General features: G+C 40.3%; 1 protein-coding gene across 1 annotated transcript in view; it reads left to right on the forward strand.

The window, feature by feature from the left end:
* PPIL2 (peptidylprolyl isomerase (cyclophilin)-like 2) overlaps positions 1–18,358 on the forward strand; it is a 76,787-nt gene that overhangs the window by 672 nt on the left and 57,757 nt on the right. Inside the window, exons 2-6 of the mRNA XM_009318752.1 lie at positions 537–582; positions 1,511–1,573; positions 1,735–1,786; positions 15,643–15,694; positions 17,864–17,955. Coding sequence (XP_009317027.1) covers positions 537–582; positions 1,511–1,573; positions 1,735–1,786; positions 15,643–15,694; positions 17,864–17,955 — 305 coding nt within the window. The remainder of the gene's footprint in view (positions 1–536; positions 583–1,510; positions 1,574–1,734; positions 1,787–15,642; positions 15,695–17,863; positions 17,956–18,358) is intronic.

The following is an 18,358-nucleotide window of genomic DNA, read 5'->3' on the forward strand; positions in this document are numbered from 1 at the left end:
GCCATTGAGTTCAGTGGGGTCATTTAACGCGGGGTGGCTGATGAAGTGACCTCCCTGAGCAGAGCATCCTCGGGCTGCAGCAGGGGTGTCTGAGCTCCTCCCGAACTGCCCTCTGAACCCCTGGGCTCTGCAACTGGGGGGTCTAAAATCAGCCGAGCCGGTCAGCGTGAAAACGGCAGAAATTCGAGGTTTAACGCCCAGATGAGCTGTCCCTGCCTTCAGCAAGTTCTGTGCCCGCTGCTGGGGCAGAGCTTGAAGGTGATTACGGTGTTAATCACCAACTTTAAACTCAGTGCTGTCAGTCTGTCAGAGCCCTGTTTTGATTTTTTTCTGATTGTGTAATTTCAGTTGAGGAGTGTACTTGTGCTGTGCAGAAGTCCCATTTTAGTTACAGTTCTGCAAGGAGTAGTGTATTTATCCTTGTCATCAGTAAATTGCCACCACATATATAGCAAAATGTAACTTTCAAATGTTTCTTTGTTACCTAGAATACTATGTATTTATTAAAATTCTGTTGTGGTTTTTTCCATAAACAGACCTTCCACGAACTAATTTTAGACGTTTATCATTTGATCACTGCAGGTAAGACAACGAATTTACATTATCATTATTAAATGACACATCTATTTATCAGGCTGTTGACACTGAAGCCATGTTCTTTGGAGGTAGTTACTTTCATTGACTTGTGCCTGCTATGATAGTAATGCAGCAAGAAAAAATTCAATAAGAACTGAAACAATATCTATACTTTCCATGATTAGTGCCTGCAGAGATTGGAGCTGACAGCTAAAAGGATATACCAGTGTTAAAATAATTCAGAACAATTATCGTGTATGTTCCAGTCTTTCAAATCTGTGTAATCAGGGCTTGAATGTAGTTTTCCCTGCTCAGAATATGCTTGGTCAATCACTCACCCACTGAGGCAGTGGTTAGGTAGGTTGAAGGAATATTTATGCTAATTTTTTGTGTTTAGAGTTTACTGCTTGAAGTGCTGGAGTGAAAGAGCGGAGTTAGTAGAGGTGGGTTAGAAATCCTCTTGTAAATGGAATAGTTCAAGAAGTTAGCATCCATATCTATGAACTACTGCTGCTTGGCTAAAAGCTGGCTGGATTATGGAAGCATCACTAACAGGGGATGCTGAAGGTGACTGCCAGTTAGGCCCTAGCCCGTTTCAGTGCAAAGGCAGTGAGTGTTTCTGCTTGAACCATCTTTTGTGCTGGTGGGGCCCAACATGGCAATGGAAGCGGGCTGGGGAGTATTACAGCATCCCGTGGCTCTATGGCTGTGAGTGCTGGCAGCTACACATTGCTGAACTGCACCAGTTCCTTTCATGGATTTTGTTGTTAACCTAATTTATGTAGAATCAGGTAGTGGGTATTGGCAGCCACTCAGTATTTTCACTGATATAGGCCTTGATTTAATGTGCAAGTGAATCAGCAAAATGTTATTTGCTTCTGTCATCGTGATTTCCAGTTAATTTTGCTAAAAAGAATGTGTACTTTTTTCCTAGTTTGTCTCTGCAGCCATTTGAATACCCAGTTTGCACACCAGATGGGACAGTCTTTGACATACTGTAAGTTACTGTCTGTACTTAGCTTTATTTTTGTGTTGTTGAACTGGTTACAGCTGTGTAATCATCATTTGGTCTTAGCAAGTTGGCAAAAATAATCATGCTCATCAATAGAGGTTTCTGATGGTTCTTGTCGCTTACTACTTTATCCCTTCTCTTTTCAGGAGCATTGTTCCTTGGATAAAGAAATACGGAACCAATCCAATCACAGGAGAAGTAAGTAATGATGGGTGTATTCACATGTTGTCTTTGCTTTCCTTATGCTCAGTTTCCTATTTAATGTGTGGGAGAAACAAAAATGCCTTAATGAAAGCAAAAGAAGTTGAATGGGAGCGCTATTTTGAAGTATGATATTTGTGAGATCATGTTTGCTGAAATTAATTTAGAGATTTACTAGGGATCTCTTTTTAGCTGGAAAAAAAAGACAGGACTTCTGGATTTGAGACCTGATATCCCCTTGCTGTCATCCTGCTAATGATTTTTGTAGCAGAAAATAATCAGCCCCGGACTGTGTGTGCAGAAGAAAGGGGAAAGCTTCTCCCCCCCCCCCCCCCCCCCCCCCCACTGCATTGGATTGGATTGTAAGTAGTATGGCAGAGGAAATGTGCAGTTCATTCCCATAAACTCCCAGGGTATCTTGCCTTTCCTACAGGTGTGGCATAATTAAAATCTGTATAGATGGAAGTACGAGCTCTTTTGTTCCTGCTGGTGATGCCCAGAAAGCCTGACTGGTCATTGACGGAAAAGGCTCTGTACTGCTGCCTCGTATAAGCAGAATTCTAGTCCGTACAGGGCAAGGGGCTGGCAAGCTCACCTTGCCATCTGTGATTAAACTTGCAGTGATGTTTCCTAACCAAAAGGATATTTGGCTTTGTGCAGATTGGAGAGATTAATAGATGATATTATGAATGGTAAGCTTAAGCTGCAAAATCTTTTGAGTTATCTTGACAATGTATTTCAGAAAACTTCTGACCTGCTTCTGTCATGATAGTTCATTGTGAGACTGGGATTTCACACTACAATCAGCCCTTAGTGGTTTTTCTCCCCCCTTTTTCTGCATAAATGGTTATTATGAAGGGATTACTTTCTGTAGTAGCATGAAGTTGTAAAGCACCAGATAAATATGAAGTACTGGAGATATTTCCTTGTTGGAATTTTTTTTTTTTCTGGTGTGTTAAAAGAGAGTGCATTGTTTGTGAGGACACAGAGGACAATTTTAAACAGAAATTGTTGCTTGAGTTACTGAAACTTGTCTTTTCCTTCAGTAAGTGCAGTTACTTTCCCGAGCATTAGGTGGCAGCCATTGCACAGGATTGTTGGTTGGTTTGCAGATGGTTTTGTGATATGAGGTTACCATTGAAACATCTTGTGTTTGATTAAAGATTTTCCCAGCAGTCAGATATGAGGAGAAGCTAAATACAGATGCAGCATTCTAAACTTGAACAGGCTGTCTGAGACTCAATATCTTCAGTTATAGCAAACTGCAAGTGTGTTTATGCGATGGAGAGAAGATTGAAGGTCTTCCTTCACACGTGAAGAGGCCAATGTATTGTGGAGAAGGAATTGAATTACAGCTACTTAATTTGTTTTTGCCAGTCTCTCACCACCTTGCTGCTCTGTGCATTGGTTGGGAGTTTTGGGGTGTTGCCAGATGAATTTTTTCCACTCGGAGCAGCTCCATGACACCTGTTCTTATTTCAGACTGTGAACCGTGATGTGGTTTAAAATTACTTCGGGTGAATGCTAAGCAAGATGTGCAATGTGTCTAGCGGTCTTCTGTAATACAAAGAAAGGGAGATTGTGCAGAATATACTTGGTGAACCATAAACGCTCAAATGAAGTTGGACTTTGAGATCTGTTAGTTTACCCAGACTTGTGCTTCTGTAGTTGATCTGCAGTGCACCTCCAGCGCTCCTCAACATGCATCGCCTTTTCCTCTGTATCACTCTGTTTGGGAAGCCCTTTCTTCTTCCCTTTTCTTCAGTGGTGGACTTGTGCTGTACTGCTGTGTCCTCCACAGGACGAAGGTGTTCCAGACCACTTGGAAGAAAAAGGAGATGCTTGCTCTCCAGAACAGCACACAGCCCTGCTGAATCCAGCCCTGTGGAGCTATAAGTTGGAGGGAGTGTAGTAATTTAGCCTTTGTTTCCCAGAGGGCCAGCTCTGATTTTCAGAAGGGGAGGATGACATTGGGCAGGAAGGGCATGGGGGTGCTGGGACAAGGCAGGGTAGGTGGCAGAGGAAGTCAATGAGTTGAGCTTGGACATCTCTAGACTGTACTGCCCTCTATTTAATCTATCATTGTGTGTGCACCTTCTGTTACTTGTACAGCTTGCTGATTGTGGAAACCAGAAAATATTTTCTGTAATGAGTTGGTGACTTACAGAAACTTAAGACTCTGGGTTTGTTTAAAAAGGAATTGAGCCAGATTTGCTGCAGTGACATGTTTTGTATGGTGACTTACGAAGTTACTTTGCATAGATCCATGGTTCATCATTGGTGATGAGGCTCTGGAGAATTTTTCCATTTTTTTGTCCTGAAGTTAAAAATTATAATGAAATCCTTTGTGGCTTGTACTTCTGTTGTTACAGTTTGCTACGGGCCTTTTAGAGAAGTCAATAGGCTACTTGGAAATGGCATTGTTAATGGTACACTCTTGATACTCACTAATTCTGTCTAACTGTCTTATTTCTGAAGTGGACCCCTCAGTGGAGAATTGGAGAGCCTTGCAATCATTAATATATTTATCTTCACAGTGCTCCCAGGGGGTAGGACTGTGCTAGTCTTTTATTAATTGGATGTTTGTGAACTGATCTACAAGTGACTTCTCTGATTCTTCTGAGTCCTAAACTATTGGACCAGCCCTCCTTTTTAAAGAAATTTTGCAATGCCAAGATCACAGTTATTCTTTGATATGTTTAAAATATTTTAAATTTTTTTTCTTTCCTTCGTTATGGTTTACAGTTTATTTTTCTTGCTTTTCCGAACATTCTCCTGACATGCAGTATGGACACCAATACCCATTTGGAGAAACAAATCACTGTTGACCTTTGTCTAGAGTTTCCCATGAGCTATTCCAGAAAGTAACTTTAGATTTCTCTTTTTCCCCCTTTTTAATAATGCATTGGTGTAAAAAATACTTATGTTACTACACCAATAATTTTGGAAGAAACAGTGCATCTCTTGCAACTGAACTATAGCCTGTCAGATGGCGTTGGCTCACTTAGGTTTTTTTGTCAGCTTTGTCAGGACACTGCACCATCTTATGTTTATACTAAAATTGCGTAAAATGAAGAGGAAAGTCATAGTTAGCTCATTCCTTTTTACCGAGAACAGCACTTTGGCTTCTTGGGCTTGCAGATAGTTGCAAGCTTGCCAGAACGTTTCATGTAGCGGCGATATGACAGCAGTGACCAGCATGCCTACACAAGTCAGCCAGCTGGGCTCAGGACTACCTGTTTCCAAGAAGTGAGATTGGTCAGAGCTTGTCTGGTTTGTTGGAATCTCGAATATGAACAGATGATAGATCAGCATGCCTTCTGACAGGAATTTCAAGGAAATTGTTGCATGGATATGTTGTATGTGGGCTGAGCTATTTTTCTCCTTTGCATTGTAATGTTTCTGATGTAAATAACTATTTTTCTGCTCTGGTTCAGTGACATTCTGACTGCGTGTGGGCAGGCCAAATAATTGTGGTTGTAATTCAGCCCCATTCAAGGCTCTGTAACCTTGGGCAAATACCTCTCTTCCCCTGTATCAGAAATAGCTAAGGTCTTTGCCCCTTGTCCCCCCTTTTCTGTGGGAATTTAGTTATTTTGGACAGTTGAAAGTCAGTTAATCTGTGGTGTTTGCTTCTAAGGCTTTGTTCCAAAGACAATTTTGTGACTGTTATAAGTGCATCTGCTTTTAAACTCTCATAGAGGGTTCACCTATGTGTATTCTTTCTGCACTGCTCAGAGCAAACTAAAATCCACGTGTCTGCTGACCCCTGCGTAACCCAGAGAGGCAATCCTCATGTTAAGGGCCACGCACAGCTGTGTGGTTGCTGCATATGTATGTCTTGAAGGGCAAACAGGATTCAGTCGAGTTAATTGAGTTTGGGCTTAACATATGCCTAAGAGTCAGGTTAAGAGACCTGAAGATGCTGTGTGGTGGATGTATGAGACTAGGAGTCACATTTCTGGTCCAAATGAGGCAGAGCACAATTTGTGTTGTGCCCTGTCTCATGCAAGGTTAGGATCCAGACCTCCAGGCCAGAGAGAGCTTTTTCTTAAGTGTCACAAGGTTTTAGCTTCTTACTAGGTTAAATGGGAAAGTTTTTATAAATTCTGAGGATTTTTTTTAGGGTTGGGAAAGCCTTTTGCTTGGGCTGCCAATCGTAAAAAGGAGTCTGGGACATATAAAGAGGCAGTAGAAGGCAGAGCCACTGACGTGGAAAATGAGGACTAACTTTGAAGTCGGAAGGCTGAAAATCTGACTTTTCCCAGTAGGACATCTGCCTTCTTAAAAGAGAGAGCTGTACCCAAAAGTTTTGTTCTGCGTACAAGATAAATATTTGCTATTGTTCTCCCACATTCTTAATCCTGTATTTACCAAATAAAAATGATTTGGGGTGAGATTTTGACTAATATGGTCAAGTAATTGCAGCAGTACAGGTGCCTGCCTCATGCAGTAAGCCTGTCTGATCCACTCTTTAAAAGCACCTAGAGACACACACATTGTACCTGCAATGCCCTGCAGCGATGACAGAGCCTGTAGCAGACACCTCCTCACTCCAGCAAGGCTCAGGTAGGAATGTAAGCAGTGCCCTTTTTTTTTTAATCATTTGTTTGAAATAAGGTTGGTAGGATTATGCTTGCCTGACTAATTACAGGCACTTTCAAAACGAATAACTTCTTACCCTCAAAAGAAAAAATTGCAACCAAGTCTGTTATTTCAAAACTTTGGAAAGTCATTCTCAAATACGTTCCTTAAATATGTTTATTAGCTAATTCCTCTCCCAAATGCTGGTGGCTATTGTTACTTCATTTTATTGTGAAAGCATGATTTCATTTCAAGTTGATCAACTAGATTTCAGTCAGTCTCACAGAAATCAGTTGCGGGTCTTGTGGTGAGAGGAGCTTGCTGACAAGGTTAATGGAGAGGATATGGAGAAAATTACTTTTTTACTGCTGAACTTATTAATCCCACTTTAAAAATGAACAAACAACCTTACAGCACTTTTTTTAATGCACTAAAAAAGTCTTTGGCTGTCTAAATAAGGGAAATCCTGCCTGAAAAGGATGCAGAAATTAGAGCAAAGGTGAAACTTCCTTAAACATAAAAGTGTTTTTACCATGTATGTATTTTGAAAGCACAGATACAGAAATAGAAAGCACTGATAATTGTTTCTTCACCCGAGAAGTGAACATAATGAGAAAGAGGGCTTAGGTATTTTTTTCGTCTTTTGCAATATTCTGAATAAAGCAACTGCAGCCTGTCAGGAGTATGAGAAATATCAAGGACTGTAGGAACAGGTGTTAAAGTACAGGTTAAATTCCAGCCAAGGCTTTATAGTTCACTACAAATTGCTCTCCACCTCTATCAAATAATCAGCTCAGAGCCCGTGTGTTTCAGGAATGGATTCCTGTAAGTGGATTGCATGAGCTTCACATGTTGCTGAGTCGGAGGTGTCGAGATCAAGATCACAGACAAAACTCATCCAGCGATGAGTTGAGTGGAACGGGTCTCTGGCCTGAACGGGGGAGAGGACAAGTTCAAGTTTCATGTGACCCATATTGGCTAAATCAACGGTGACTATGGCTTTTAATTATGTTATTCCAGGTATGTTTGTAGATAATGAGCAGCAAATAATGGATGTCATCAGACAAGGATCTGTGGTTTGAAGATGACCTCTTTCATGCCAGCCTAGCAGTAGCTGCCATTGGAATACATTGTCAGGAAAATGTAATAGCTGTAGATAATGTTCAGTGTGATGCACTTTCAGAGCACTTGTCTAGACCTTTCTGCAACATGCTGGTAATACTATCTTAGGATTTTGATGGTCTTCTAAAGGTGGCACACTGCAGCAGGAGTCAGATTTTCCTTGTGACTTCTCTTTTTTTTTTTCTTCTTGAAAAGTTTTCTTCATTCTTACTGTTTCCAACAGATTGTGCTTACTCTGAGCATTTTCATTCTTTGTCTAGATATAAAATGTCTAGAGGAAACTGCTGTGCAGCCCTCCATAGGCAGGCTATCTCCACATCAATCTTCCATATCTAGAGTGCTGGGACTGTCTAATTAAGTGGAAAATAATTTGACCAATTGAGATAGTTTTTATTATGTAGAAAAATTCAGAAGTGAGACATATCCCCCTTTCATTGTTTTGTTTTGTTTGTTTTTTCCCTCAACATCAGAGCGCAGCACCTGAAATCCAAGTAGTCTGCTACGTTTGCTCCTTGGGGCTTTGGAAATGAGTCATCATTTAGGTGGATCAGTAACTTCAGGTCTCATTTGACTGTAGCATAAGTGATGTATAAAATGAGAATTTTAATTCTCCTCTAGAGAATGCTTTTCACATACGTGCTGACTTCTTCTGACGCATCTTCAGCTTTGAAATTCAAAGTACATTTCTTAATTTGTCTGATTGAACTCAGTGAAGTCTTCAGATATTGCCTAGGTATAAATGTCAGTTGCCACTTTTTTCCCCTTTTGTTAAACTTATTTTTTCCTGTACATTTGAAGAGAAGGAGGGAGGTTCTTTTCTTGTTTATTTGTAAGAAAAGTTTTAGTGGGGGATGGGAATACGGTTTTGTTCCGGGTGAGTAATAACTTACTGTGGAGCAGAGAACAAAGCTTACAGAAATAAAACCAAGGGAAGCTTTGTTGTTGAAAAATTATTCAGACAAATCCAGCTTAGTTAGTTTTCATGGGTTGCGGAAAGAAGGATGAAATGATCAGGAACAGAAAACTGGAAGACTCTCTGAGGTCTTCGGCTCTCTCGCAATCTGCTTTGCAAACTGCGTGCTCTGTCTTGAACCGGTGTTTGCTTTCTTTTTGCTGTGATTGCTGAGAGGTTCTTCTGATGGTTTTTCATCTGATAGATATCTTCTGTAAATTTTGGGTTTGACCAGCTTAGTCTCGTTTGTATTTGTGCCAAAACTGTTCTTCTCTCTGTTAGCGTTTACAGCTGTGTATTTGATACAGAGGAATTTAATGCTTTCTTGACATTTTCTTGTTGAGACTTGTATTTTTCTGTCAGATGTTCTTCTTGCCTTTAAGTTCTCTATACCCTAAATGGTCACAGTTGTCCTTCTCTGCATCTGTTTAATTTTAATTTATCTTCTTTGAACAGAGTTAATCTTAATCATACACAGTAAATGCTGGGTGAACGCCTGATACAGTGGTGGGAATATTTTCTAATGTCTTCCTGAAATACTTTGATAATACTTAGATATATTACACGTGATAGTGTAAGACAGAAAACAGCTTCAGTGTATGTGTTGAGACATGAAGGGTGCTGTCAGAATATGATCATTTGTTACATTTTCTCTTGATAGCTTGGGTCATTTCAGAAGCAGGTACTTATTTACAAATAAGAGTTAGCCAGGATGATCAGTGGTTCTTCCTTTTCTCTCTTTGTTGTTTGTTTGTTTGTTTCCAGTTGAATGTTGCTGCCTGTATTTCTGTGGCCTGTAGCAGTCTTTCAGGCACGGATGGTTACAGCCATCATCATTAAGCATCTCTCTCCAGGTGCGTTTTTGTCTGGGGACAGCAGACACAGGCTGCTGCTCAAATGCCTAGAATCCACTCTGAATGAGACGAACTCTTCAATATGCAGCAACCGAACCATGTCATCTTACCTCATTTGCTTCAGAAATTATTAGCTTTTAGTCAACAGTCTAAATGAGTTAATGTTTGACTAGCGACCATAAATTTTCAATGCCCCTGGATAGAAACATGAGGACATGATTCCTGCCTGGAGGAACGACCAGAAAGTCGTGTGTCATAACTGGAAATGGTCATAAAACACGGGTCGGGGGAGGTCAAGGCGATGAAGGTCCTGGTGAGGCTGATGACCTGGAGGATGACTCCTTTTCTGTTGGGCTTTCTGAAACTTTCCCACTCTCCTTTGTTACTGATGAACATGTGGATAGTTGTATCTGTGTGTTTTACAGTAGTGCACCCAGCACCACTAAGAGTTAGCCTTTATCTGTCCTAAAAGGGGAATTTATTTTTCAATTCCCTGTATCTTTGGGAAACTGAGGGCAAGATGATGAGATTTGCCAAGACTTACTGTTCAAGTGCTTTATCAAAAGGAGACGTTTAAAACCCTCCAGTGTCATGAGTCACTGACCAAGCTGCTGTGACTTCTTCACACCTTGCTGATGGGGATTGTGCTGGTGATGGGCAGTGTTTTATCCAGTAAGCCAGCTCTGGACACAGGCAGATAAATATGTCTAGCATTATTCCTAATGCATTATTTCCCTTACAGCAAAAAAGTATTTACATCTAGGTTTTACAGCAAAAAATTATTTACATTTAGGTTTTACAGACCAAACAGATGGTCTCTTTTTTTCCTTTTCCATGTTTTGGTGGAAGTGTGCACATTGGATCGAGTTTTGTGATTGTGACACTTGAAAAACTAGCAGCTGTGAAATGCTCTAGCCTTAAATGAAATGTAGCATGAGGTTTCCCACAGATCCTTACTTGCCTGTTCTTCACTAAAATTGGAGACTAGCTTTTTGATGCTTCTGCAAAGTTTTTTTTTCCATGAACCATGTATTTGGCTGTGGGTCTCTGGATTGATAGACTTCTGACTGCATTAAGACTGCAGGTTTAATCTTGCGCATGAAACTACACATCTTTTTCTCATAGTAATTTCTGTTAATGTGCTCTTTGATAGAGCAACATTATTGCTAGTATCTGTGAGCCATGTGTGTTATCAAGCATATCTTTATGATTCTCTGGACAAGGCTTTGGTGACCATATAGTGTCAGTTTAATAAAAATTTAAATATGGAAATACAGTGGTCTGGAAGCGGGTAATGAAGGATCTTTTGTGTCCATTTCCATACCAGTTCAGTAGTAGGTGAAAGCTGCAGTTAAACAGCAGCTTCATTCAAGAATGTAAATTGAGGGTATCTTTTTAGCATTTGGTAGACAGGTTGTCCACGTGATAAATATCTAGCGTTTTTGCTGTTGAACTGAACATAGAAACGATACCTTGAATCATGAGACTATTCTGGCTTCTTGGCTGCTGACCCCAAATTTTTCATGAAATATTAAACTACGTGAAGATGGCTTATCTTGTTAAAACAGAGCTGGTGTTTCCAATCACATTCCCATAATGTGTAGACTTGCTGAGGACTTCCAATGCCTTTTATCATCATTAAATCCATTTACAAGATCTGAAATAAGTAACATTATACATGGAGTTACTCCAATACTACTCGTTCACTTGATATCCCCATATTTCTTGAAGTTTTATAGTAGGGAAAATTGTAAGAGAGCTTTTTAAAATGTGGAGTTGTATGCAAAAAAAAACAGGTCTCATCTTTAAAGGAACCAAAGAATTGAATACAAAATTAATTTGCTGTTGTTAAGCTAAATTTGGTACTTGGTAGGCAACATTGTGTTTTAATATTAGTATTTGGTTTGGCTTTCTCTTCTATTTGAAGTAACTGTGTTGCTTGTTTTGGTGGGATGAGAACCTCCCAAATGGCCATGTCAGCCCTGGATGATGTTGTCAGCCAGTTCAGACATGACACATTAATTTTTCCCCGTGATAGCTTCACTGGATTGTCGTGCATTCCTGTCAGAGGCCATTCAGAAGGGTGTCCGATCCCCAAGTGTTGAACATTTTAACGGTAACTCAGTTATTGTTGATAGAGTGCGAAAGTCTGTATTTACTAAATACAACTCCTGCCGCATGTCACCAACTCTACCCATGTGTGGGTAGAGAATCAAATGAGCCCATTTTGATTGCTTTTCAGGTTGGTGCGTATCCAACAGGGTCAGAGCCTCATTAACAAGAAGAACGTGCAGCCTCAGACCGAAGGGATTCAGAGAGTGTAACTAATTGATGCACAGGGATTGTAGGTTATATCTTCATGAGACACATAGCGATGACAGAGAATGATTTAACTCGAAACAATCGGCGTGCTTCATCCGTGAGCTGCCACAGTGCCCCACTAACCTACGTGTTGTAATAACTTCTGCTTTGGGTATCAATAAAGGATGCGGCCCTTTGGGATCCCACAGGAACAAGTGCTGTCAGCTGACAGATGACAGCGCACGGGGCAGTGGGGCTTCTCGCTGCTGCAAGAAAGTAGGTCATGGCCAAAAGTAGCCTTGGCTGCCTTTGTGGAAGTGTGCCTGTGAGAGAGGAGTCAGCTGAGAAAAAAGCTTGCATGGTTTTTGGGTTTGTCTTTTTAGCCCTTCCTTGCTGTGGAGCAGCTGGCACTACATGCCGTGAAATGCGTCTGCTTTCCAGTATTCTTGCATAAAATATTTTTAGAAGTGAATATGCAGCCCTTATTTCTCCTTAGGGGAAGTGGCGCATGCTTGTGGCCTTTTGTTTTCATTAAGAATTTAGAATTTTAATTAGATCAAGTGTGTTTAATAAACATTATTTTTTCCTTGCTTTCTTCACTGGAGATTGGCTGAAACTGGATGGTAGGTGTGTGTTGGGGAAACTCAGGTTGGAAATAGTTTTGAACTTGAGCTGTCTACGCGATATTTGAGCTCTCTTATGCTTCATTAGTAATAGAAATACATGAAAACAAGTACTTTAACTCATTTTAGGATTCATTCACTCCTGCTGTCTCTTCCCATGAAGACTGGCACCTGTTTGTGGCATAATGGTCATTTCCATGGCAACAAACGGTGTGACAGTGCTTGGAAAGCTTTGACTTTTGATGGAGAATAAATAAAAGCAGATTCACCCACACATGATAACCCTGTTTTTATGTGAAATGAAGAACTTGAGAGGAAAAAAAAAATTATGCAGGTTTTCTGTATCATGTTCTTTCATAGTTTCCTGTGTAACGTGTAGGTCTTTCAAAATTGGACCTACTGGAAGTCCTGGCATGCAGACTGGACTCCCTCCTCTGTGGCTGCTCTGTGAGCAGTTGCCCAATGCTGCAGCCTGGTCTCGGGCACTGAGCTGCCTTTGTAGGCCATGGCAATCCTTTGTAGCAGAGCATTGCCTGGTTTTGCTGTTCTGGTGCTCCAAAGGTTTCCTCTGACAAAACACTAAATCCCCCTCTTCTCTTTCCATGCATTAAGACATGTTAATCAACTTCTCAAAATATTTTTGAGGTGTTACCCTAATTATATTTCCCCCACATATTTTCTCATATACAACTCTTGGTCCGTTTCCATCCCTTTTCATGAATACATTGCACAAAAAACATCCTTCATCAGAGGTATGAAGTTCCCTCGTGATACAGCATGGGACTGCTTGGGCGCAAAGCAGTTGCCAGCTGAGCTGAAGCGCAGAGCTGCTCCAGAGGGCAAGGTCACTTCTTCAACATAAGCTTGATAGGAGGCCAGTCTGTGGCAACAAAAGTTTATAACATTCATAGAGCACTTCAGTATAGAGTTCTCATCCTGGAAAAAGACGCCAGGGCAGTGTATGTATTTCAGCCTCTGTATGAAAATCACTGTTTTTTAATTTACTGTTGACATACAAGATTGTATAAGTGCTGGTCTCAGTGGGGAACAGATGCCAGCACGAGCAGCTGATGCACCATGAGTAACTGACGCTGAAAACTAACCTTTTTCCATATTATGGAAAGATGTGACCTGAAATACCATACTATTTCCCTGGGTACAGAGTAAGAGTCCGAGGACTTGGCAGCATTTCTAACAATACATCATATGTTGACAGATGAAACAGCGTACTGCAGTTTTTGCTACCTTTAAAGTCTGTACAGCAGTTTAGTCTGTCTTTTCCACTAAATTTCTGTCGAGGTATAAATCTGAATCTTCAGTTGCACTAAACTGTTTCTTAGGGAACTGTTTCCATTTTTGTTTAAAGATGATCTGCTCATATGTTTTGGGGATAGATCAAGTCTGCCAGAAAGATAATGTAAAGGCCTTCCTTCAAATTATCAACATTTCCAGCAGTCATATTTCTAAAGAAGCTGTTTCTGGAACATAATTTTTGGGCTCTTGTACAACATGCGCACAGATGGATGCTGCTTTGTGTTAACAAGTTGTTTAGGTTGAACAGATCTGTCCAGGATCATATGTTCATTTTGGCAACTCTGCTGTTCCCCTACTACTACTTTGACAATTTTGTTCTAGTTAGAAGATTAATAAAGCTCTGCATTCACTTAGTCATTTCAGGACCTGCCCTTGCCTTTGCTGTCTTTCTTTGTACCCCAGCAGTGTGCAGATGTTGGGGTTGGATATTTTGAGAATCTGCTTAAGGAAAAACAGCAGCACTGGTCTTCCATTGCCTAACTAAATATCACCTAACCTGGCCTCTTTCTTCCCTTCGCCATCTTATTCCTACTAGCCGTCATTGCTCTTCTTGCTAATAAATTAGCAAGATGGTTACCTTTCTGGCAGCAAATGAGCCTGCCAGTTGGCTGAAAACAATTGGAGAAGTGCCTTCCTATAAACGAATGAGTCCAGCTGTCATAACATGTACTCTCTGAACCAACAATATGAATTTTGATTAGACAGAAAAAGCCCACTGACTTAGTTTCACATGATTTTGTTATCACTTTTTGCCATAATGATGGAACTAGCAGCGTCGGTACCGCGGCTGGCAGATCTCCAATCATAGCTGTTTATAAAGAGCTGTCTGGGTTATAAAAACCTCCCTAATCTGTTCAGGTGCATGTTTTGAGAAGAGAACCAATTGTTTCTTTTAAAAGGCCTGTGCTGTGTGTGCTTTTAACGGTCAATTTGGCAGTGAAACTGCCTCTGACAGCTGATACAATCAAAGGGTTTGTTGGGTTTTTTTAATATCAAGATCCTGACTCAGCCTTGCAGCTTGCTGGGCTGGACTTTGTCTCCAACTGGGTGCTCCAGTCAAGCGCTACCTAACCATCCTGGCGGGCTGTGCTGGTGGGGCAACCCCAGTCGTGCTATGCCCTGTCATGCCGGCGATGTGCCCAAATCACATACTGACTCTATTAAATGACTGGCATACGTGGGCCTGCCTCGTCATGTTACTGAAGGCGCACTGTTATTTTGGGCATGCTTGTGGCTTTCATGTCTTAGGGAAGGCTGCGGGGAGGGAGCAGCCTGATCGTCCAGAAGTGCTTGCCAGCCCAATAGCTCTTCCCTCCGTCAGAAGGCCCCTCCAGAGAGAAGGCAGCGGAAAAATGCCATAGGCATTCTTCTGATGAAGTGTGGGAGAGCAGGAGCTAACTTAGTTTGTGGTGTCCTCTCTGGCATGGGAGAACATTGTCCTCATTTCGTCAGCCTGCAGGACTTCCTGACCTCAGCTGCCATCTTGGTTCCCTCTTCCATGGAATTGTTACCTGGTGATTAACCGGCCAAAGATCCCTCCTGGGTCTGCCTTCATGACCCCAGTCTCCTCTCCGGAGAATTTGTGCCTCCATTTCTCTTCATTATTGCTAGTTATCATGTGGGCTCCACTACACATTCCCTGAAGTAAAAGAAAAATTACAGTTATTTCAGAAAAGGTAGTGAGCTTGATCGCCAAAATGGTTTGCTGGCTTTATGACTTTCATCAGAGGTCCCTTCTGAATTGTCACTTCTGATCAGCAGCAATGATCTTTGCCTCTCAGCTTTTCATGCAAACTCCCCTCTCAATTTGTGCTAAGACAGAGTTGTGCAACTTCTCTGAGCTTCTTCACTCTGGTTAGCACTGTACTGTGTCAAACTACAACACTGTAAATAAATGTATCCCAGTTCTCAGGCTTGGTGAGCCTTGTTTTTGTGGGCTGCCTGTGACTTAAATTCCCAGCGTTCTGATGATTCAGATAACTTGCAATATATTATTAATAAATTATGTACTATTAAAATCCTAACACTGATGTTACAGTTTCCTTTTATTTCCATAGTTAGATTCGGTTGTGATTAATTTTTTTAATGCTTCATTTTCTTTAGAAACTAGATGCCAAATCACTTATAAAGCTGAATTTTGCTAAAAACAGTGAAGGTAAGTGCATTAATTTTCTGTGTGGGTTTTTTTTTCTTAATAAGTGCTTTAATAAATCCTGGTTTGACTTAGTTACGTAGTTTGTGTTTTCTATCATGGTTTTTGTTTTTTGAGTAGAATAACTGCTTCTTGTGAGTGACATGTTTACCTTTAAAATTCCGTTTCTGTTTTTCTTTACACTGGGGAGCTGTAAATTATTCAGCAATTTCACTTTACTATAGCTACTACTGCAGTAAGATACTATTCACGGAAAATTTTCAGAAAAGGCTAAATTTTTAGAATAAGTTACCTTTTTTTAACTTACCTATGGCATTGCTTGCTATTCACTTGGTTTTGAGAAACTTTTTGTTTATAGAATGAATTAGACTTAAATGAATACATGGGATTTTATGAATAGCAGCACACAAGAAAGCAGCCTCAAATTCTATTTCTGCAGGGTTAAAGGTATAAAATCTGCCATCTAAGAGAGGATGCTGGGAATAAAAGAGAACAGTGGAGATGAATTCATCTTTTACAAGGCAGATAATGATTTCTTTGAAACAAGAGTGGCAAGGAGTAGGCGGGAATAAAATTCTGGAGTGTCTGTCTCCTTATCTTACCTATAGTCCATAGACTACAAGGTCTTTTCTCTAGCTGATGGATTTCTTCCGCATTTTGTGTTCTGTCTGTCTCAAGAGCAGAGTGTTAAAAAATTATCAATAGTCACTCTGGCCAAGGTTTTTGAAAGATATTGCAATATTGTGCTTTTCTTAAAGAAGTCCAGTTCATAATGCTGGGGTGGAATGATGGCAGCCATGCAGTCTCAGAAGCCTTTTCCTTAAAAAGGTGCATGCTGTCATTAATAGATCAAGGGATGATGCAACAAAAGAGGAAGAGTAAAATGTTGCATTTCTGTCTATCAGCAAACTTTTCTTTACATTTTAACATGTAGAATGGTTGCTATGTACATAGGATCTTCTCTGTTCACACATATACAATAAAAAAGGTCTTCAGATATTGCAGTTTCTTCCATTTAATGATCCCTCCTTAGCTGAGTAGCTTCTATCCAGATCAACAAGCGTGTACCCTCAGCAGCTCTGCTTTTGCTAGAACAGAAAATACGGTGATTTGCTCTTTTTTTATGCAGTGAGGCCTCACATTTTACCAGCCTGTTTCTGTATCCATCAGTTGGGCCATACCCTGATGCCACTTCCAAAAATCCCTTCTAAACTTCCTCTTGAATTTCAGACCCTTGTGGTAATGGCTTTCCTTCAGCTCTGGTGGCATTAACAGAAACGGTCTTCAGCTTTTACTTGCATCTGCGTGCTGGAGGTCAGAGTGCCTACTCTGGCTGATCAGTTAATCAGTAAATACTCTGTAGGTGCTTGCCTCTCCTATCTTTGCAGGTGCTGTGAGCAGTCTCTGTTCTGGTCTCCCTGCTGGTTTTAATTTTCAGATGGTAATTAGGAAAAAAAGAACCAAATAGGCCCAACCTATTTCAAAAATCTCACCCAAACCCCCAGGTCTAGCAAACTGATCAAGTATTAATAACTTTCTTCTAATTGCTTTCTGCTGAGATCATCCAGACATTTTTCTTTTTACTCGTACATTGCCTTCCATCAGTTTGCTTGTTGTTGACATGCTTAATATTTATGCTGACCCTCCTGGGAAAATTCACAGCTTGATTAGAGCAGAAGCTGGGTTCCTTATTGAATAACATGTTCAGATTTAATGGCATTCTGCTTGCCACATTTGAATACAAAATGCTCTCCTCTCCTAAAAGCACAACAGCTGCTGTGAACTTTTTTGTTCACTGAAAATAGAGCACTGGGTGCGTTACAAGGTACAGGCTCATGCTATCAATAGAGCTTTGATTACCACAATAACAATTATATTGTGGTACTTCATACGTATCAAGCAAGTTGGACAAAGTTCTGTTTTGGGGGATTGAAGGCAGTAGATTTCAAAACTGCGTTTTCATTGCTTGCTTTATAATTCTCTTAAGCGTTACTTTTTCTGTTTGACACTGAAGAATCAAAGCATAATTAAAACACCATTAAATACACACTGAAGTTACACTTTATATTAAAAATTAATGTAAATATCCTTCACAGAAATAACAGAAATTAGCTATTTCAAAACAGTTGCAGGGACTTCATGCCAAATTTAAACTTTTTTCCCCTCCACCAGGTAAATACCACTGTCCAGTGCTGTTTACTGTGTTCACCAATAACTCCCATATTGTGGCCATCAAGACAACTGGAAATGTGTTTGCCTATGAGGTAGGTTCTCTGTTGCGTTTCATTATTAATATTTTATACTTGATGCATTTCATTCATGATCACAAAATGCTTTAGAAAGATAGGTAAGTTTTATTCTTGTTTTACAGCCAGGGAAATTAAAGTACAAGGAGATGAACTGACTTCACAAATTGTTGTCCAACTTTTGCCTTCAAAATATGAACAAGCCTAGAATATGATTTAAAAGATATTTTAAAAACCTTTTTCTAAGTTAATCTGCATGCACTGAATCTTGTAGACCAAAATGAGTAGCTTTTATATGCTCCTCAGTTGAATTAATAGACAAATCTTCTGTTGTCTTCTTTCTGATAGAGAATCATCACCAAAACACAAATTGCCTCATTTCTATTTATATCAATGAATAAAAAAGAGTATTTTAACTGGA

Source organism: Pygoscelis adeliae, unplaced genomic scaffold, assembly GCF_000699105.1.
Source record: "Pygoscelis adeliae isolate BGI_AS28 unplaced genomic scaffold, ASM69910v1 Scaffold410, whole genome shotgun sequence".
NCBI lineage: Eukaryota > Metazoa > Chordata > Aves > Sphenisciformes > Spheniscidae > Pygoscelis > Pygoscelis adeliae.